This window comes from Mauremys reevesii, linkage group 27 (genome assembly GCF_016161935.1).
Source record: "Mauremys reevesii isolate NIE-2019 linkage group 27, ASM1616193v1, whole genome shotgun sequence".
NCBI lineage: Eukaryota > Metazoa > Chordata > Testudines > Geoemydidae > Mauremys > Mauremys reevesii.
Window position 1 is genome coordinate 4,562,091 of NC_052649.1, and position 21,893 is coordinate 4,583,983.

The following is a 21,893-nucleotide window of genomic DNA, read 5'->3' on the forward strand; positions in this document are numbered from 1 at the left end:
TATTCCTTTGAAATGTTTTTGTGGTCATTAATTTTGACCACACGCTATTTAAAAAGGGAAGAGTTGGAAACACAGTGTGCAATTCTGGGCGGGCTCTTGTGCTGCACTGCCTCGCTCGGGTCACGTTTGTTGTGCAAGGTCACGTGGCGTAACCGCAGACCCAAGTCGTGTTGTACTCCCCAAGCTTTTCCAAGCCCCGCCCCAGACTACCACACCCAGCAGGCAGCGCGGCGAGAGGGTGCGTCCGCCGCGACGCTTCGCCGCAGGGCCTGCCGGGAGCTAGAGTCCACGGGGAACTTCACATCCCATAGTGCCGCGGGGGGTCGCCGCGCAGGCGCAGTGCGCTCGGCGGGTACAGGGGGTTGCTGGGCTCTTTTGTTTGGCGGAGGGCGGATCGCGAGCGGCCAGGCCTGTGGCGCGGCGCCGACGGTAACGGTTCCCCGCCGACCTCCACCGCCTCAGCTCGGCCCGGCCGCCGCAGCGCGTAGCCCCCGCCCCCACGGCTCCGTTTCCCCCCGGGCATCGTTGGCGAGGCTGTGAAAAGTGAGCGGGGCCCCGGGGCGGGGGGGGCTGGGATGAGGGGAGGCGCGTGGGGGCGCGTGGACGGGACGAGCAGGGGGAGGGGGAGGGAGCTGCAAGAGGCGCGCGCTGGGGCGGGGCGCGGGAACTGGGGGTGGTGGGAGGCGCGCTGGGACTGCTGGGGAGATGGGGGAGCCAGGGGGCGTGTTGAGGCGGGGGGCGGGGTGCAGTGGATGTTCTGAGACTGGTGGTGAGGGAAAGGTGGGGGGGGGTCTGGGACTGGTAGGAGGGAAGGGGACGGAGGCAGGGGCGCGCCACGAGATGGGGGGGGGAGTTGCAGGGGGATTGTTGTAGAACTAGGATTAAGCAGGGTATGGAGCTGCCGGGGTGGGGTGGGGTGGGGAGGGGGAGCTGCATTAGTGGTCTGTGGGGGAGTTGGGAGGGGGAGCTACATGGGGAGGGTAATGGGAAGCTGGGACTTGGTTGTGGGGAGATGCGTGAAAACATTGTAAAGCTGGGATTAGATGGGGGTGTGGAGCTTCGAGGGGGGACCATGGGGAGCTGGGATTGGGTGGGGAGGAGAGCTACATCAGAGGTCTTTGGGGTGTGGGGCTTGGAGGGGGTGACTAGGGGGGCTGCTCCCGGGATCATGGGGGGTGAGGATGTGTGCATGGGAGAAGATGGCGCGTAACAGAAGGGGGAACCCAGTTAGCAGCCTGGTGATGGAGCTGCGCCTAGGTGGGAGTTGTGTGGCTATAAAGCTGCAGTAGGAGCTGTGGGAAAGGGAGTCAGATCCAGCTGCACCATGACATCTCTAGAAGCTAGTTGTGGCAAAAGAGCTGCTACCCCAAGGAGGTCCTAGGGAATGGGGTGGGTGGGGGTGAGAGCTGCACCAAGGGCTGGCTGATGGGGATGGTGGATATGGAACTTCTGGGGGGACAGAACAGAGCTGTAGTGGAAGTGGGTCTTGGGGAAGGACACATGGAGATGGGGCTGCACTGAAGAGACAGGATGGGGGCACTGAATATGAAGCTGTTCATAATGGGAACAATGGGGCATGTAGAGCAGGAGCTGCACCCATGAGGGGGACCAGGGTGAGGGGAGATGAAGCTGCACTGGGGGAAGTGAGAATGGGGCAGAGACCTGGTGCGGACCCCTGTTCAGCCCTAGAGTGCCTCGGTTGGGGTGATAGTGAACCAGAAGAAAGGGAGAGAATGAAGCTATGGAGCTGCACCAGGAGTACTGGGATATTTAAACAGGAGATGATGGAGTTGCAGTAGTGGGCCTGCTGAAGAGGAAGGTGTGGATGGAGCTGCACCATGGGGACCTAGGGAAGCATTGAGATTTATGCAGAGTTGGAGCTGCCCCAATAGACCTAGTGTGTGTTGAAGGGGGGAGGGGAGAGACTGGAGCTTGATGAAGCTGTACCAAGGGTGTCAGCTGGGGAGGTGAGAGCTCTCCTGGGGGCTTGGAGATGGTGGAATTGTGCTGGGAGTGTTGGGGATAATGGAGCAGCAGATGAGAGGCATGTGTCCTGTGACTACAAAATCAAGTGGATAAGATAGAGACTGCTAGGTTGTTCAGGTTCTAAATGTAAGTTTTACTAATTAAAATAAAAATAGTTTTTAAAAACTTAACTGATTTAACCCAAGATTCATAACATCTTTCTTACATGGGAAATTCGTTTGGATTAAACAACCCCTGCCAGGTTTGCAACCCAAACATCACAGCCTTGTGTTAGTGCTAGAGAGCTAAGCAGTGAAACTGACTAGAAACAGACAAGCCAGTCTAGTGTTTCACTGCCCTCCCAAAATCAAATGCAAGAATAGCTAGCAGAGATTGAAATAAAGGCAGTAACCAGTCTCGGTTTTCATGTGCTAGTAACACAGGCAAGAGGAGCGTGTGTGTGCTGAAAGATTTTTATCCAGACACTGCCTTTCTGTGTCCTGAAAGCACCAGTGTTGATTGGAGAAAGTTGAGTAAAAAGGTGTGTGTTTATGGGAAGGGTTTGCATTGTCCTTCAGGCAATGGGCAGTTGGGAATCTTATGCCATTTTGAGCAACATCTTCCCATGCTGGCTTCTTTGATGTCTCCACATCCTAAATCTGTCTTTACTAAAAATGAGTAATCAAGTCTGTGCCCTGCCTCTGGTAGCATTTCCCTGATTAGAGGAGAGAGTGTAAAAATACTTCTGTCTTCGCTCTGCTTCCTCCTCATGCAGATTGAACCTAGAAAGCCCAGCCATGCAGACAACTTTTCCTTGATATCTTGTTCCCTTGTGCAGATATCCGTAACTTCAGAAGTACACTTCCCACGTGAGTTGTGAATGTAGTCATAGCTGAGAAGGATAGTCCACACTCAGTCACTTATAGCTCTCTTAAATTCTCCATCGAGGCTGAAGCTTTCATCTTCATCTCAGCCCAGGCTAATATTTCTGGAAAGTCTGAGCAAAAGTTTCTCAGCTGTGTTCAGGTTTGAAGGGTGGAAACCTTAATACACTTGTTCCCACTTCAAAAGAAATACGCATGTTCATAGCCCTCAAAGAGGGGTGTGATCTTAACCAAATTTGGGGAGGGCAATTGGGGGAAATATTTTAAGTTACAAAGCATCAAAGTTGCACTTAACTCTTAATTCTCTGAGTCAGTGGAGTTAGACTGAGTGTATTCAAATGAAATAGATCTCTGGGTCCTCATGCTTATGCTGGCTTAGTCTTCTATCTTTAAGCTACTGAAGTCTGTACAAATGCATCTGACATTCTAGAACGACCCTATGTAGAACTTACCTTCCTCAAAAGAAAGCACATTTTGCAGCAAAAGATGTTGATGCTCCATTCAGCACAATTGTTTGCTTTTTCTCGGGCTTGCTTTATAATTCTCTCACTACCTGGATGCTGCTCTGCAGAAGGCCATGCAGGAACGTGTGTTCTCTGCAGTGTTGCCAGATTCTGGCTCTTACCCCTCTGTCTGCTATTCTTGTCGCAATAAAGGAGGCTTTTGTATATACTTTGTGCTGGGCCTCTTTCCTTGTTGCCTTTTACTGGAGTTTGAATTCTTTTCAAGTGGTTTAACGTGTCTTGGATTTTCCCTTTAACTGCTGATATGAAGCTCTTCTCTCTTTTTCCAATGTTCTGCTTTATTCTTTATAAAGAATTCCACCTTATCCCAAATGCTGGTGTTTAAGATGGTCCAGCGAGGGTGGGAATTGTTAGCATTTAAGTCCTTTTTGGTCTTGGGTCAGAAAATATTTTTAATGCAAAGTCGGCTGTTTCCCAGACAATAAGCAAAAGAGAACCGAAGGTGAATATTAGGAAGAACATCCTAAATGTGAGGTGTGCTTAGACTGGAATAGCCTAGCAATGAGTCCGGTCAGATGGGACCAATTTCCCCAGAAAAATAGGGGGGAATATTCTGTATTGGCCATGGGGATGGGAAAAGTGACCTGGTATCTCTTCCAACTGTAACTTTGTGTGAATGAACATAATGCTGATGAAATCTGTTTGCTTGACAACCCGGGAGATCAAAAAACAGGTACCGCATGGGCAATGGCAGGACAAGCTTCCCCCTGCCCCACACTCCTGACATGTAGGGGTGAAAAGGGCTCCCTCTCAACGTCCATTCATTCCTCTGTGCTGAGACTGCCTATAAGGAAGCCAGTTAGCACTTCCCGGGTCTGGTGCTGTGGTCACTTGTTGGTTCATTAATTTCTGTGGCTGCTGACATACTCTAGGAGTCACCAAAGGATCTGTGCCATGAAGGTCAGAATCTCATTGGAAATAGCACAGCTTCTCAACAGCACTCCTTCCTTAGGGCTGGTCTACAGTAGAAAATTAGGTTGGCATAACCGTGTTGCTGAGGGGTGTGAAAAATCCACACCCCTGGGTGGCATAGTTAAGCTGACCTGAGCTGCCATGTAGACAGCACTAGGTCGATGAAAGAATTCTTCCATTAATCTAACTACCACCCCTTGGGGAGATGAATTACCTTTGCTGATGGGAGAGCATGCCACTGTAGCATTTTAAATTTAGCCAAACCCTTTGTTTGATTACTTCTTGGGTAGTGCATGCTCCGAGTTTGTACCGTCACTGGGCTCTGCAGTCTCTCCTCTCTCAAACTTCAACAGGGTTCCTAGTTTTGTTGCAGCAAAAGACACTGTTTTATTCATTTTCAGAGTAGCAAGGACAATATATGCACGGTGTGTAGGAACTGATTGGAACTGGAAGCTGTAGCCAGGCCATATCTGCCCAGAGCATCCTACTGGATGCAGGCTGTTGAGAGCACCTCTGGCAAAGCCAGATGCAGTTTCTAGCATAGGAACTATGCCAAAAGGAACAGCCTCTCGGCATGTCACCCAGAACAGACCCTGCATGTGAATGTCACATACGGACCCCCTTGACACACATCTCTCTGGAGCAAAGGGAGGTAAGGAGGCCTTTAAGGGGATGGCGCATTGTCTCTCTGTGTGGCCCAAACTTCACCTTTTGAAAGCTGAATTTTTAGGCTCTCATCTCGGTGAGTTAGTTTCAAGTTTACCAAAACAGTTTGAGAACCACCAAGATATAATAAATGTGCACACTGATGTTTGAACCTGCTCACTTCATGGATTAAAAAATAAAATCTTGCCTGTTTCCAATTATGAGGATTCAAATTATCAGCAAGTATTTCTCTCCTGACAGCAGCTGGAGTCAGAGGAACAGACCCAAGACAGTTCAAAGCTCTCACAAGGGCACATATGAGTCACCTTATGGCCTGGCGATTATATCCACTTGCCTCTTGCTGATCAGTATATTGTTGCTCGCTCCCTCGTTTGGCAAATGTTGGCCCTTCCTTGCAGTGCTTGCGGCTTCTCCGTCAAGTCGTCCCTGCCAAACATTTGCCCAGGAGCTGGATCACAGCAGCCTGACCTTTCCAAAGTATAGTTCTCTGCCTCCATGCTGCTTGCAATCTGAGGGACGCTGGAACCCATCACCATTCTCTGTTTTCTGGCTGGCCTCTGTTCCTCACTGTCTCCTTACTTCTTTCTCTCTTTCTCCCCTGTCCTCCTTGTTTTAGGGTCTCTGCAGGAGCAGTCACAATGCCAAGGGATTGTGCTGTTAGTTAAGGAGCAATCTCCATAAAATCAGCTGTCTGGTGACTGTTATCTCACAGTGAAAGTGAGGCTGCACCATGGGTTGGTATCGTCTGTGCTGGTCCAAAGCATGTTACATAGGGACTGTACTGTGTAATGCAGGTCATGATCCAGTTGCCGTAGACAGGATCCTAGACCACAGAGCCAGTTGAATGATCTCCCTAGCTGAATATTAGATGCTTTATGAAAAACAAGTTCTGTCTCCAAGCATTAGCCACATTCTGCAGCATCTGTGACTGAAATTCATTAGACCCATGGTGAAAAAAGTGGGTCCTCTGCAGAGAGATGGGTGCCCTGAGATCCAACCTGTATTCAGGTAGTCAACTTCCTCATCACTGGTCATATTGGGGGTGTGACGGGTTCGGTCACAGAGATCCCCTTGGGACTGTCACCTGATGTGCTGAAATTACTTCTGATCCCATTTTCCCTGCCAGCTTGGGACTTCCAGAACCCTGTCTTGTTGAGCCAGACATGCTAGTCTGCTGCAACACAGACCCAGGGTCTGGTCCACACCCCCAAAGCTGCAGAGAAAACTGAAAACAGCTCAGCAGGTTACCTGCCTCCTGCACCCAGACACCCAGTTCCCAATGGGATGTAAATCCGTTTTACTCTATAAAGCTCATACAGGGTAAATTCAAAAATTGTCCCCCCCATAACACTGATAGAGAGATATACACAGCTGTTTGCTCCTCCAGGTATTAATCACTTACTCTGGGTTTATTAATAAACAAAAGTGATTTTTAGTATAAAAGTTGGGATTTAAGTGGTTTCAAGTATTAACAGACAGAACAAAGTAAGTCACCAAGAAAAATAAAGCAAAACCACACAAGTCTAAGCTTAATGCATTAAGAAACTGATCACATGTAATATCTCACCCTCAGAGATGTTTCAATAAGCTTCTTTCGTAGACTAAACTCCTTCCTAGTCCGGGCCCAATCCTTTCCCCTGGTACAGTCCTTGTTAGTTCCAGCAGACATCTCAGGTGATAAGCAGGGGTTTTCTCATGACTGGCAGCCCCCTTTGTCCTGCTACACCCCCTTTTATAGCTTTGGCACAAGGTGGGAATCTTTTGTCTCTCTGGATCCCCACCCCTCTTTCTAAATGGAAAAGTACCAGATTTAAGATGGATTCTAGTATCATGTGACATGGTCACATGTCACTGTAGGACCCCCTAGTCTCCGTTCTTCCTGGGTTGGCCCACACCTACACAGGAAGCCTTGCAGGTAAATAAACCATTTACAACCTATTGTCCTAGTCAATGGGAGTTATCAAGATTCGAAACCACCATCAATGGCCCACAATTTGCATAATTACAGTAGGATCTCAGAGTTATACTTCTTTCAGAGTAGCAGCCATGTTAGTCTGTATCCGCAAAAAGAACAGGAATATTTGTGGCACCTTAGAGACTAACAAATTTATTTTCAGCTCAATTTGTTAGTCTCTAAGGTGCCACAAGTACTCCTGTTCTTTTTGCAGAGTTATACTTCATATTTCTAGTTTCAGATACAAGAATGATCCATGCATACAAATAGGAGGAATATACTCAGTAGGTTATAACCTTTGTTATGATTCCTTACAAGAGACCTTTTGCATAAAGCATATTTCCATAAAACATGGAGTGCACCGTCACAGGGGGCTTTCCAGAAATGGCGGCTGTCTCCCTCCAACCTTATCAGGTGCCTTTGCTGAGGCATGGAGCCTCTTATAGAGTTCTCCTTGTACCAGCCCTGTCACAGGCTATCCCTTGCCTCTCTTCGTGGCACCCCTCTGCATTTTTGCTGTAGGGGCTGGAGTATTACGCTTCCGCCTGAGAATCTGCTGGAGAATTCCAGAGCCCTCTGCAAGTGAAACCTGAGCCCTCGGCTTCCTGCTGCATTGCTGGCTCCTTCTGGGGGATTAGATGTTGGTGGTCAGAGTCTGCATTGTTGTAGTGATGTGGTGCCAAGCAGCCTGGCCTCCATCAACAGCAAGTCCACAGGCAACCCGGAGCCTTGCTGCTTTGGGTTTGCCTCTGTCTGGCATCTGATTAAAGACCCTGTCAGAGTGTATTTAAACCCAGGAGTTCAGAAGGCAGCAGCCTCGTTTCTCTCTCGTGATGTGTTTTTTCTAAGGTTTCTTTTTAAAAGGCCGCTTCAGCTTTCCAGCCATCCCTGATGAGTGAGACACTGGGTACCCTCAGCTCCCATTGGACCCAGTCTGAGTTGGAGGGCTCAGCACCTTGCCGGGTCAGGCCTGAATGCCCTGGCATTACCGGTAAATCAGTGATTGAGCTGCATTTAAAGTGGGATCCTTAATTGGGAGGGGGGAGTGCTCATCTGGAGGAAAGTCTTGTCTCTGTTAGACACTTGCACCTACTCTGCTGTGGGAGAAATTGTCCCCACCCCAGCGGTCAGCAGGCTGCCTGTCTTGGGGTTCTCCCCTCTTTTAATATTTTAGATGAATTTAGTTTTGCCCAAAGGTGGAGACCGAAGCCCTGTGTCCACAACAGCCCAGGCATAAGCAGAGCAAGCTGCCACCACACCAGCTGGTCCTCAACCCTGATTTGCAGGAGCCACCTGTAGAGGGGGAGGATAGTGCAGTCCCCACAGCCAGTTCAATCTCTGACCCCACTGTTGAGGCTGCCAACAAGGGGGCTGGTTAGTGCTAGTCAGAATTGGGGATTTGGTTTGGGCAGAAGCTTTTGCAGAGTGTATTGCAAAAATGCAGTTTCTGGTGAGAAGTATTTGCAAGTTTGATGTAAATTCACCAAATAGTTTCAGCCACACCCTCTTTTCAGGATTTAGGCACTGTTCATTTAATATGGGCTGGGAGGGTGCTCACTTGTAATGTGGCAAACCTGGGTTCGGTGTCCCCTTCTGCCTGATGTGGAGAAGGGATTTAAACGTGGGTCTCCCTCGTCACAGGAGGGTGCCCTAGTCACTGGACTGTGGGGTATCCTGATTTCTCTCTCTCTCCTCTTGAATCTGTTTCACTTTGTATCAACAGTCATTGGAGTGGGGGCTTGAGTTTGAGGGTCTCACATCCTAGGTGAGTGCCCTGACCACCATCCTTGCTTTGTCCCTGCCCCGCTGTAAGTCCCTGCTCCAGTGGCTAATTATTTATATAAATTGGAACAGCTTCAGTAGCAGAAATTGAAGGTCCCCCCCCCCCGAATATTCCACAGCCCAGTGACTAGGGCGCTCTCCTACAGTGTGGGAGAGCTAAGATCAGATCCCTTCTCCACATCAGGCAGAGGGGAGGGAATTGAACCTGGGTCTCCCACATCCCAGGTGGGTGCCTTAACCACTGTGCTGAACTTAGGAGAAGGGCACCGCCTCTTCCTCTGGCCGTTTTGTGACTAGCCCTCTAAGGAGACACAGAACGAAGCATTTTGGGTTGAATGACGTTTGTTCAACCCCAAATGTATTTTTTTAATTCACCGACACTTTTTGCAAAGTCCAGATAGTTGGGTTCCTGAGTATTTTCGGAACTGTGATGTGGGACGTTTAGTCACTTGAAACTGCACTGAGACCCCTGACTGGCTCCAAGGTCACTGAACAGCAATCAGAGTAATGGCTTAACCTGGTCTGGATTCCATTGCTAATCCTGTGACCGCCCTGCTCAGAAATGGCCCAGGGCTTTCAGCACTAAGGCAGATTGCCACCGAGGAGCAGGTGTTTGGGAATCTCCCCTGTCAGGAAGTGTCTGGCCTCTGAGGATGTCTGAAGCCCAGACTCTGTGTGGAAGGGGTTTCCTGATGCCTCTGTCCAGAGCAGGGCACAAAGTGAAGGTGGCCTGTTGTGTGCAGGTCACTTGGATTTAAAGTCTGTCTTCCAGCCAAACCCAGCTCCGTTTGCTGTGGCTGAGACAGCAGAAGGCCTGCAGTGCAGGCATGGAGCACAGAGTGACAAGTGAATGATCCGGAATTGAACAACTGGTAGAACTTACATGCTGAGATCAGTTTGAGAGATGCAGTCACAAGGTCCAAGACACAGATAAATGTGAGTTACAGCATCTGCCAAAGGGAGAAGCCCTCCGAGGCCCTGCCTTTCCAAGCCCCTCGCTGCACATAGAGCAGTGGTTCCCAGTGCGGTGCCCGTGGGCGCCATGGCACCCGCCGGGGCATCTATGTGCACCCGTGTACTGGCCAGCGGATACGCATCCACCGAAATGCCGCTGATTTTTGGCGGTATTTCAGTGGCGACGCCTCTTGACGTTGCCGCTTCTCAGTGGCATTTCGGTGGATGCTTGTCCGCCGGCCACAGTCCTCGGTGGCTCGTCGTCTGGTGCCCGCCACCTGGAAAAGGTTGGGGACCACTAGCTTAGAGCATCTAGAAGAGAGAAAATAGGGAGCCCAGGCAGGGTGCCTTCTGCCTGTGATCCTGAATGCGGTAATGAGATCTGTTTGGCCCATGCCTGGAGAGTCTTGTCAATTGCAGACGAGCTCTATGTGGCTCGAAAGCGTCTCTCTCACCAACAGAAGTTGATCCAATAAAAGATCTCACCTCACTCACCTTGTCTCTCATCAATTGCACGACAGTTGCGCAGCCTTGAGCAGTATAGAATTGTACCCATCTCTCGAATCTTGGGGTTCAGAAACCATTATCTAGCTGTAGAAACATCTCCCTCAGTGCAGAGGGATGACCCTCAGGCTCAGCACAGCTACAAGATTCGCTTTTAATTTTTTGCTTTTCAAGCTAACCCAAACTTGCAATTTTTTTGCCAGTTGAAGTTTCTCTTGTGCAACTCAAAATGGCTTCAGCTGGAAAAAATTGTCTCTTGACAGGTGACATGTCTGACCTGCTCTGTAGTCATTTACTTGGCAAGTTTTCTTTCATCAGGCCTGATCACAAATTGTTCCCTGGCATTTGGGCTGCAAAAACTCTGGCCAGCTACACACACTTTTCTGGTTGATTAGAAAAGAACAATTCCCACTGGAAGCATGATCTAGTGGTTAAGATACGGGACTGGGCATGGAGAGATCTGCATTCTCCCAGCTCTGCAGCTGGATAGCTGTGACATGCAGGGCAGGTAACTTCACCTCTTTGTGGCTCTTTTCCCCATCCGTGATGTGGGTATAATAATACCAATCTCCCTCACACAGTATTAGTGACCAAAGACTGACTTGCTGTAGCTTTCTGACCTCCTCTCCCATCAATGCAGATCCCAAGATCTACCTACCCCCAATTAATACTGGGGGAATCCACAGTGTCAGCTGGCCCATGCTATTCTAGAATGTGAGTACAACTAATAACTGGGACCAAGTCTCCTTGGTGGCTCAGAATTCCACTGATGGATCATACCAGAAATGCCTGTGCTGCAGGGAGAATTGAGGCTGGACTCCACTCTAGGAGTCCAGATCTATGTTGGGGGAGTCTCAGTTCCCGGGAACGGTGGGGAGAGGTCCCTACTGTGTGAGCTGCAGCACTGGAGGCGTTTGTGGGGCTGTGGTATTCTTATGCCCCCTGTGTATCGTGTCAGTTGGGAGAGGCAATGAGTTTGGCTTGCTAGCGGGGTCAGACTGATGCTTGGCATGGGTGTGCCTTGCTCACTGCAGACTTTCCTTATGTGGAGAGGAAACAGAAGCCAGAGTATCTGCCATTATTACCTTCCCTTTACTGATGAGGAAACTGCATCAAAGGAACTAGCTGGAGGCCACACAGTGAACCAGTGTCCTTCCCTCCCATGCCCCCTCCACTGCTTCCTAATAGTCACCGGATTTAAAGGGAGAAGCTCTTATTTAAACTGCTGGTGCAGATGGGTGACACCCGTATCTCGGGTAGGGAAGCTATATCCCAGGGTGTGCATGAACTAGTCCCCTCCCTGTTGCATATAATAAATAAAAGGGGGTAGTTGATTATCAGGGAATGTGGCTTGAGGCTACCTTGGAGAAGAAGCAGTTCTGTTATCTGCCATGTGCTGCTCTCCTCCTCTACTACATTGTTTGGAAATGCAGCACAGAGCTTTGCAAAGCTGAGTTGAATTAGTAGATGAAGGGAGGAAGGCTGGTCACATGATTATGGCATACATAAGAATGGTCAGACTGGGTCAGACCAAAGGTCCAGCTAGCCCAGCGTCCTGTCTTCCCATGGTGGCCAAAGTCAGGCACTGGACTCAGGTGACCTGGGTTCTGTTTCTGGCTCTGCCACAGATTCCCTGTGTGACCTTGGGCAAATCACTTAGTCCCGTGCCTCAGTTTCCCATTAGTAAAATGGGGGTATTTCCCTGCCACACGGGTTGGTTATGAAGATGCATCTAATAATGTTGAAGTGGGAGCAGGGAATATAAATTCCTAGATAGGAGAATAAAATGAAGCAAGATGTGGGAGGCTGTTTCACAAAAGGGCAGGTTCTGGGAGTCAGTAGTGAGAATGAACCAGGGAAGTCCTGAGTGGGGGTGCTTTGTAAGGAGGAAAACTCAGAGTACTATGCAGATGGGGACTGGGACACTGCTCCACACACAAGCTGGTATGGTGGCAGGTGTACCATGTGGTCAGGGAATTGGGCCGGGAGGGGGCGTATTGCAGAGATCCTATAGGCCTTGAAGGTGGTGATGGGAAGCTTGAATATGATACTGAGGGTTGTGGGGGGATATGGACTGTTCTGCATGCAGAGGAGGCTGGATCTACATGTATCTGTTTAATAGCATTATCCAATGGGAAGCATCTGATCTTAGATGAGCCAGATTATTCTGCAGGCCAATCTCGCTCCACCTCTCTGGGGCTTTGTACATATGTTTCTTTTTTTCTTTTAGAAGGCAGCATTAGTGCCCTGGGCTCTGCCTCCTTGTCCTGCAGCTTCCCCCGCCCTGACTTGTGTGTGTGTCTCCCCACTTTAGCAGCGTCGCCCTTAAGCTGAAAAACTGGCCAGCACAATGGGAAAAAAGCAGAACAAGAAGAAAGTGGAGGAGGTCTTAGAGGAAGAAGAGGAGGAGTATGTGGTGGAGAAGGTCCTAGACCGGCGAGTGGTGAAAGGCAAAGTGGAGTATCTGCTGAAGTGGAAAGGCTTCTCGGAGTAAGTGGAGAGGATGCATCCCAGTCTGTGATCCCTCCTTGTGCTGACAGTGGTTCAGTTGTCAGTCTGGGGCTTGGAAGACCAGGGTCAGTTCCCTGCTCCAGTACAGACTCCCCATGTGACCTTGGGCAAGTCACGTAGCCTCTCTGTGCTTCAGTTCCCCGTGTAGAAAATGGGGATAATTGCCCTGCCCTGCCTTGCCTGGGGATCGTGATGATAAAGACATTATGCTATGGTGAGAGAGTGCCAGTCCGGCTGGCCGGGCAAGAAGGTCCCATTTCCTTCCTCCATGATGAGCCTTTGGGATGGGCTGTTCACAGGCCACGGCAATCTCCAGCCCCTCCTTGCTCTCTGATCTGGATGGTCAATCCAGTTCGGTCTACGTGGGAGGAGAGCGAGAGACACTGCCTTAAAGGATTCCCTTTCCTGTCCCTAGAAAGCCAAGTCTGAACTTGTGAGTGAAGCGCATATGGGCTGGTGTGGAAATGGGTCACACCTACCCATCAGAGCAGGTCTGTGAGTGGCTTCAGCCTCCTCCCACCCAGATCAGGGTACCCAGAACACAGCCAGGGTGTAGACAGCTACGGCTCTGGTAGCATCTCTGTGGCCCTGTATCCAAGGAGTCCATTCACTGACTCTAACCCCCTGGCCTGAGCCACAGTCTGTAGTAGTGAGAGCAAGCTGTCTCCTTTGATTTCAGCGAGGATAACACGTGGGAGCCGGAGGAGAATCTCGACTGCCCCGACCTCATTGCAGAGTTTCTCCAGTCCCAGAAAACCGCACACGAGAGTGAGAAATCTGAGGGGAGCAAACGCAAAGCCGAATCTGACTCAGAGGACAGAGGGGAGGAGAGCAAACCAAAGAAGAAAAAGGAAGAGGTGAGGCAGGACTACTAGGGGAGAACCTCCCTAGCCGTGAAGTCTTGTTTCTGGATTCACCACTCGTGTGGAGTAGTTAGAGCGGAGGACAGGGAGCCAGGCCCCTCGGGTTGTATTCGCAGCCCTGCTGCTGACAGCCTGTGACCTGCCACGCCACTTCCCTGCTGTAAATTGGAGCTAATAATAGTCACCAACCCCACAGAGAGGCTAGTCGTGTCTGTGAAGTGCTTTAAAATCCTTAGCTGGACAAAACCGTTCTCTCTCATCTCCCTGTCTCAGTTGGCGTGACGGCGGTTAGAGATCAAGCCCCACTTCTGAGCCAGAGGCCAGCTGATAAATCTGGGGCAGTGTTTAGGGCTAAGCTGAGGTGCCCTCCTGGGATGGCAGGCGGCGTCCACCAGAACAGTGAAGCCTCCCTCCGCTGACCTCAGGTCATCACTGACTTCCAGGGAGAGAAAAAAATACACAACGGGGACAGTGGTGCAGGTTATTAGGTCAAAGCAAGGGGAGCACAGAGCAGTGAACCCTGGACAGTGCCCCCTGCCCCCAAAGGGTTGGTGGAGTCTGCCAGATACGTGCAGGGACAAGGGAGCAGAAAAGGGCCCCACTGTCACAGACAACCCCCCAAGTCTGGCTTCCTTCTCCTGGGCTGATGAATGGACATCTTGGCTGGTGTCGGGAGGAAGCTGGCAAGCAAGGTCTCAGAACTTCGTAGGACCACAGCCCTGGAGATCTGGTCCTTTTTTTCACATCATGAGCAGCAAGGAGGTAAGCCCCACTGCTGTGCCTCAGCCCTGACCTGGCAGGATCCCCTCGTAGCCCATTCCGTTTTCTGCAGACACAGGCCTGAGGCGCACCTAGTCACCCCGCTCAGCAGCCATCCAATGAAGTCTGCATCGTTTGAGTTCACAAAATGGCACAGCGACACACACACCCGGGCAGCAAGCAGAAACTTCCCTCTTTGTCTTTCAGTCGGAGAAACCACGAGGCTTTGCCCGGGGGTTTGAACCTGAGCGGATCATCGGCGCCACAGACTCCAGCGGGGAGCTCATGTTCCTGATGAAATGGTGAGTGTGTCTGTGTCAGTCACTTTCTTCACTTACTCTGTGCCAGAGAGGCAAGGAGCTGCACCTGGGGAGTCCCTGCTAGCTGGCCTGAAATCTCTCGTGGTGGCGCTGCCGCCTGACTTGACCCTCGGCGCCGAGGCTAACGTGGATTTGCTATCAACAGGTAGGACCCTTGGGATTCTGGGATTCTTAAGATCTCTGCCACAGGCCCAAGCTTGGGGAGAGGAGGGCATGGCTTGATGGTGCTGGCCTCCGATTCTGTGCCTGGAATAGAGCCCCATCGGACACAGCTTCTCCTGTTGGCTGTGGCAAACAGGGTTGGGCCACTGGGTGATCTAGGTCTGTTCATCCCCAGCTGTGGCCTGAGGTGGGAGCTACTTGTCTTGCTTGGTGTTGCATACTGCAGATGAGATAGGGGGCGGGGCTGCAGTTTTGACCCCCTGCTCCCCACAATCCCCTCATGCCTGAACTTGTTTGGTGGGCTTCCTGCATCTCAGCCATTTGGAGCGTTGCTTGGAAAGCCCATCTGGCCGAGGCCTTCCTGCCTCTTGGGTTACTCCAGTGACATCTGTTTCCAACCCCCTTCACTGTATCTCTGCTTCACCCTGTAGGAAGAACTCTGATGAGGCTGACCTGGTCCCCGCAAAGGAAGCCAACATCAAGTGCCCCCAGGTGGTCATCTCGTTCTATGAGGAGAGACTGACATGGCACTCTTACCCCTCGGAAGACGACGACAAGAAAGAGGACAAGAACTAACCCACGCCGGCTCTGGCCAACCTTTGTATAAAGATCAGACTGTGGGTTTGAGCGACAGTGAGAGAATGCAGCTCTACTTAGCGGAGAGGTGGCTTGAGAAGATGCCCTTTGAAGAGACAGTATGGTTTCTGTGCCCTGCGGCTGCCCAAGTGTCCAGCTTCACACCAGCCTGACGTGACGGGGAGGGGGAGATGTGTTTCAAGGCTGGCTGTTCTGCAGCTTTCTGGAGAGGAAGTGAAAGCCCCTTCCATGAAGAACTCTCGCTGGTGCTGGGTAGGCTGGGGAAAGGGAGAGCAGATGGATACTGCTTGTTCTTCAAAGACCATCTCAGCAACCCACAGCCTTCTTCCCAATAGTGTTAACTCTGCATTTTTACAGCGTAGCATGTGTGTAGGTTTTTTCTTTTTGCTATTACTGGTGTATCAGTTTCGGGTGGGGGTGGGTCTTTTTAAAGGGGGGGAGGGGAAAACGGTTGACAGTGTTCCAGATCCATGACCAGAATCCTTTTTTATAAAGACCTTGATTAACTTAAAACCCCAAGTATTGGTAATAGGACTAGGGGGAGGGACAATGGTATGAGACTGAAGCTGTGAATGTCCAAATTGTCAATCCCTAGAGCAATGTTATTGGGGGCGGGCGGGCGGGGGGGGGGGGGGCAGGACCTGCAGAGATGCAAGCCTGTAATTAGTGTCTCCAAACGGAACTGCCAGTGTTGCTGACTTGTGCATTGTAAGTGAGAGGGTGGGGAATGGGGAGGGAATTGATCTAGCTCAGTGGTTTGAGTATTGGCCCGCTGAACCCAGGGTTGTGAGTTCAATCCTTGAGGGGGCCATTTAGGGATCTGGGGCAAAAATCTGTCTGGGGATTGGTCCTGCTTTGAGCAGGGGGTTGGACTAGATACCTCCTGAGGTCCCTTCCAACCCTGATATTCTGTGATATCAACCCCTTAAAAGCCCTTCTATCCTCTTTCCGTTAAGGTGCTATTTTGTGAAATTAGAGACATAGAAAGTTCTGATTTCTCTTTCATTTCTTTTCAACCCCAATTGGATTCTGTCCAGCTGGCAGCATTGGGATCCCCTTTATTCTCTGTATGTATGTATGTATGTGATAACATGTTCCTCCCTGTTTTTAATCCTATTAGTGTAATGTGAGAGGGAGGTGAAATCATTTCAAAATCCTCCCCTAACAAGTGATTTGTTTTCAAGCCCAAACTTCAGCACTGGAGCCAGCTCTTGCTCTGCTGAAATTTTTTTTAATCAAACGGATTTATTAAAAATACTGAAATATTTAATGTCTGGAGTCATGAGCTCCTGCAGGCTCCTGGCACCTCCTTGTAGGGTGATATGTATCTAGAACTGCATTGTACAAACCTTTTTTTAAAAGCATGTGTTGTTTAGGTTTCTGTGAAAACATTGTTTAAATGTAAAGTAAGTGTTTGGATTTTAACTTCATACCAAGCTCTGTCCGTTTTTTGTCTCAATAAAATTTTAGATTTATAATCCCGATTTTACTTTTGCTCCCTTCTGCAGCTGTGGTTGGGTGAGAGTCGCTCGCAAGGCGTAGAGCAGGTAATGGAGAGGCGGTAACATGGTGCTACAGATGTCCGCTCGCAATAGGACTGGATCACTGATGCAGCCTGGGTGATAGGCCCGTGCTTTTGTGAATTAGGTGGCTACAGAGGTAGGAAGTCCAGAGCAGGCAGCAGCCTATTTATTTTGACTTCCCATCTGAAGAGAGCAAGTGTCTTGGAGGTTAGTGTCTACTGCAAGTTCCTGAGTCAAATCTCCTAGGGTTCTAGTAGCCCTGGATTTGGTCATCACTGGCCAATGACTACTGGATCTGGATGCAGTGTGCACCGGTGGAACTTAGCCCGGCTTGAAGTTTGTGTGTCTATAACGCCGTGCTGTCACCTGCTCTTCCCCACTCTGCCACCAGCTTGGCTGATCTTGGGCAAGTCACTTAAGCAGTCAGAGGGGAAAGTGCAGCGCAAACATGGAATGGATGGTATGAGGCTTCCTTCCTGTTTAAAGGACTTTAGGATTCTGTGCAATGAGTGCAGAGTCGTCAGCTGTCTTGCCTGTAGCAGTGGTTTTTATAAAGCTCTCTTAATGGTTCCAGGGCCTTGGGTCTCAGGAAGATCAAACCTCACTGATTCCTGTCCAGCCTTTTAGGAGTGACAGAATGCTGCAAACTTGCAAGAATGAACCTGCAAATCAGGGGTACTGCACATCATGAAATGTACCGTGGCTGCTTTTTTTTCAGCCAACTAATGCATTGTGGCATAATAGGAAACGTGCCGATGCATATTCTGAAACTTGAGTCACTCAGACAGCTGCAGCCCTGGGCCTGCCATTACTGAGAAGTGGACTCAGTGGGCTGGGTCATTAAATTTTGGAGTTATGCAGTTAGGGCAAGAGAAACTAGGGAGATTCTCATTTGTTGGTGGCCCAGCAGAGTGCTGGTGCTTAGTAAAACAAAACTGTGCAGCCAATCGGAATCGAGCTTATTTGTAAAAGTGCACTCTGTACCCAACAGCACAGTGAAATTACAGCCTCTGTATTAATCACTTGTGTCCAGCTAATTAAACATCATAAGGCTTGGATCCCCGAGGAGGTTCTGGTGATGTAAATTGCAGCAGGTAACTGAAGAGGTTTTAGTGTAGTCAAGAGCCCAGGGATGGAACTGCAGCGCCCAGCTTCCCTCCTAACAGTGTTCATGCTGCACACAATGGAGGAGCTGCATCAAAGGGCTGGGCCTAGGGGTTGGGGAGCTAGGTTCTGTTCCCAGCACTGCCGCTGACTTGCCCTGTGGCTGAGCAGGATGCTACACCTCGCTGCCTTAGTGTCTCCATGTGTGAAGCTCAGAGGCCCAGAGTAGGACTCTTCCCTGGGCTGTGTTGAATGGTGCCCCTCTGCTCCTGGCAACAGGCTGGTGTGCTCCCTGCCTAGACGTCTCATTAGGAGCAGGGCTTTGCTGGACTCTGACATGGGAACAGTAGCTGTTTCCTTGGCAGGCTCCGGCCACAATCCTTTCACCAGATCCTACGTGTCTGGGAAAAGCAAGGGGCTGCCCTCTCTTGTCAGGTGCTTAATGAGACTTAACATTGCACTGACTGACCCCAGTGGGGAACAACAGCAGAACAGCCTGACGCTCCTTCGAAATGACGTTCCACCACAACTCTCGCTGAGACCATAGAACAGAATTGGCAGTGGAGAAATACTTCCTGCTTTTGAAAACAAAGGACTCCCCTTCAGCTGATTGCTGGGAGGCAGCTTGAGCCATGGAATGAGGTGAAAGCAGCAATGTGGGGAGCTGGTTAAGCCCCTTCCCCTCTACCTCTGCTTTGTATTAAGAGGCCATGGCCTGGCTGCCCAAAGTGAGACTTGACAACATTGGGCAGGGAGCCCAGAAGTGAATGGCTCTGGGGGGCTAATTTTCCTCTCAGACTTGCTGCTTTGCAATTGCATGTGTTGTGAGGCAACAAAGTTTGGTTTTTTTCCCACTTGTCTAGCCTGCCAAAACTAAAAATCCTACTTAAAACCCATATCCTGAGGTGTTTAATACTTTAAAATAGCTGCTTGACCTCCAATGCGGGTCTTCCTTATTGCATTTCAGCTTGGACTGGTCAGGTTCATGTACAAGCAGCAACACTGGTTCTAGTCCCATCAACCCCCATCTTCTCAGGAAAACACTTCTATTTATATTACATAAAATCCCCACTTTCCTAACTGGAGAGGGACTATTCCAATGAATGCACTAAGTAAAAACAACATTTGCAGATCATGTAAGTTTCCATAACTATCCAAATAAATGTGACATTAGTTGCATAGCTTCTAACGCTGGCTGGAGATTCATTTGCTTTAAAGGTCTTATTCTGCCCTAAGTATTGATAAATTCTACAGCGAACTGGATAAAAAACATTAGTGCAGGAACCACTTTGGCGCCTACATATAAATCCATAGTAGGAGCTACAGGAAACGTTTCAGGGCCCTTCCTGGGGGGTATAGTCATTACTAGAGATTTAAGCGTATTTTCCTTACCCAGGCTTTAATACCTGACCTTGGTCACGTTTTTAAAAAGCTAGTTCATGTGTTCCTAGTGATGTGCACTTCACTGAGAAACAAACAGCTGTTGGTTTTACTTTTGTTTATAGCACATTCCCTCTTCTACTTTCCATAGCTTAGCAAAATGCTGCAGAGGAATGTTCGTGTAACTCCTCCCCTCATACGGTTTTCATGGGGGTTTCCGTTTAGTGAAAGCATTTCTATTAATGGTTTGAATTTTGAAATGTAGAGTTTTGGCCTATAGCCGATGGTCCCTTTAACAAACAGCCATTTAGTCTCTCATAACCAGGGGGGGGACAGGGGGGGCATTGCTATATTATGAATAGAAAGTGCATTTCAAAAATTACCATAAGTAATTTGGGGGTTTTAGAAACAGGCTGAGCATGAGCTTTCAAGGGAAACTGGGCTCCAATGTCACTTAAGTACTTTTGAAAACATTAACCTGGTGTCTAATGTGCAGGATGCTTGAGTCTGCTTCCAGCTTTGGCAGCCCTGGTTCCTCATCTGTGGAACAGAGGTAGCTCTTGTCTCAAGTCCGTCTGTAAAGTGCTGTGGGATCCTGCGACTAGAGAAAGGTCTTGCTAGAGGGGGTCAGTAGTAGTCCAGTGAGTGGGGGAGCACTATGGGGCTTATAGCAGGCCCCCGCCTCTACTCGCCCTGTAAGAATAACAGAGCCCTAACCCTGGGAGGAGAAGCCACTGCCACAGGACTGCCTCAGAGCAACTCCTCCTACTTGCAAAGCTTCTGGCACAGGAGCAGCTCATCTTTAGGAGAAGGAGGGGAAATACAGCACAGGCTGGACCCAGAGCCCCTTTACTGCTCTCTCAACCTATCAGCTCAGATCTTTGAATGATGGGCTGTGGGTTAAGGTACTGAGCTGGGCCTCAGGAGGTTGGATTCAAATTTCCAGGTCTGCTACAGACTCCCTGGACCTTGGACAAGTCACTTCATCCCGTAAAACAGGACTGATTATTTCCTTTCTCTTGGAAGCTCTTTGGGGCAGGGTCTATCAAAGAGGCCAGATTTTCAGCTGACAAGAAGGAATAGCTCCATTCATGTCAGTGCAACTACCCCAGCTTACATCAGCTAAGGATCCAACTCACCCAGCATCTGCCTCGGAGAGATCTGGGCAGCGTGGGTGGAGGGTGTGAGCACCTGGGTGGGTTTGTCACCTGGAGCACGACCTCACTGCTCAGGCTATCAATCATTGGTTCTGCCTCTGGAAAGGTCTGGAAAGTCTGCAAAGAGGCACACTGCCTGCAAATGACTGAGCTTGGATTTGTCTCAAGCCTCTGCCTGGCAGCCACCCCGAGGCCCTAGGCCAAAAGTTACCACCACAAATAAAGCAAAAAGGGGGAGGGGGGAAAGTGAGATGCTTTTGAAAATTCTACTCACCAGCTCCTTACCTAACTGCCATGGACTTTCAGAGAGACTCCTTAGTACCTGTCACTCGCCAACAGGATGTAGGTGATGTTGAAATATTTACCCCCTTGCAGACCTGGGAATGAGGCTGTTTCTTGCAGGATGAGCCCTATTGCTGTCCCTTTCTCTCTGGCTACTTTCGTTTTTCTTCTTATTCCCTTCCTCAGCTCCTGTCTCAGGTTAGTCCCTCAAGGGAGTGAGTGAGAGTGAGTTATTTGCAAAGCATCAGGTAGATTGTGTCATAACCAGCTGCGGTGTCTGCCGAGGACTGAGTTCCTCCTGTGAGTATAACAACAACGCTGCCTTGACTAACCCGTGATATTCTAAGTATTAATAGATGTTCCTAGCTGTGCTTTAGGCTGCCTACCAGGAAGCAGGACTCCTGGGTTCTATTGGTGACTGCCAGTGACAGTAGTGCTGTTGGAGCTACTCAATCCTAGGCCAATACTTCTCCCTCTCTGGTTTAACCAGAGCTTCCCAGGTCAGATTGAGAAACAGCAACTTGTTAAAATGGTCCTCACCAGGATGCAGTGTCATGAGGCCCACTCCCTGTAACGTAATACTCACGTACCAACTGCTGCTTGTTTAAGCTTCCATCAGGACTTTTGTTTTTGACACACACCTGGCAAGAACGTCTCTCCTATTCCCCGTCTGTGCAGCAGGCTCTTGTATCAAGAAGCTTTCCAGAGAATTACTGCAGCAGGAGGAAGACCAAGCATTGCCATCATATGCAGCTCAAGGCAGCCAAGCAGAACCCCAGTCACATTTTCCAAATTGCCTTATGGCTGCTGAATAGGCAGTGGGGGGATTGTGCTTGAAGAAGAGACCATAATAGTGCCCCCAGAGTACCTCTTCATTCCTGAGTGAACCTCCAGAAACCACCTCTAATATAAATTTGCCCAATGCAAAAAGTGGTTGACTTTTTTCCCCCCAGGGGAGCCGCAGGGTTGCATTTAATTTATACTTCCAGAGTGCCCTGCATTTCTTTTTGCTAGGGCTTTAAGACTGGTGCAGATAGTTGGCCAGCAGTTCCATTCCCAATATATGTTCTCTCACTCCTGGGGAGGGAAA

At 49.7% G+C, this 21,893-nt stretch overlaps 1 protein-coding gene across 1 annotated transcript; it reads left to right on the plus strand.

Annotated features, from left to right (window-relative positions):
• The first annotated feature begins 329 nt into the window (after window positions 1-329).
• CBX1 (chromobox 1) lies at window positions 330-15,963 on the plus strand. The gene is made up of 5 exons (XM_039516985.1): window positions 330-543; window positions 12,460-12,635; window positions 13,336-13,513; window positions 14,486-14,580; window positions 15,192-15,963. Exons 2-5 carry the CDS (start codon window positions 12,496-12,498, stop codon window positions 15,334-15,336), a joined length of 558 nt encoding a protein of 185 aa, XP_039372919.1. The 5' UTR covers window positions 330-543; window positions 12,460-12,495; the 3' UTR covers window positions 15,337-15,963.
• Window positions 15,964-21,893: the final 5,930 nt, after the last annotated feature.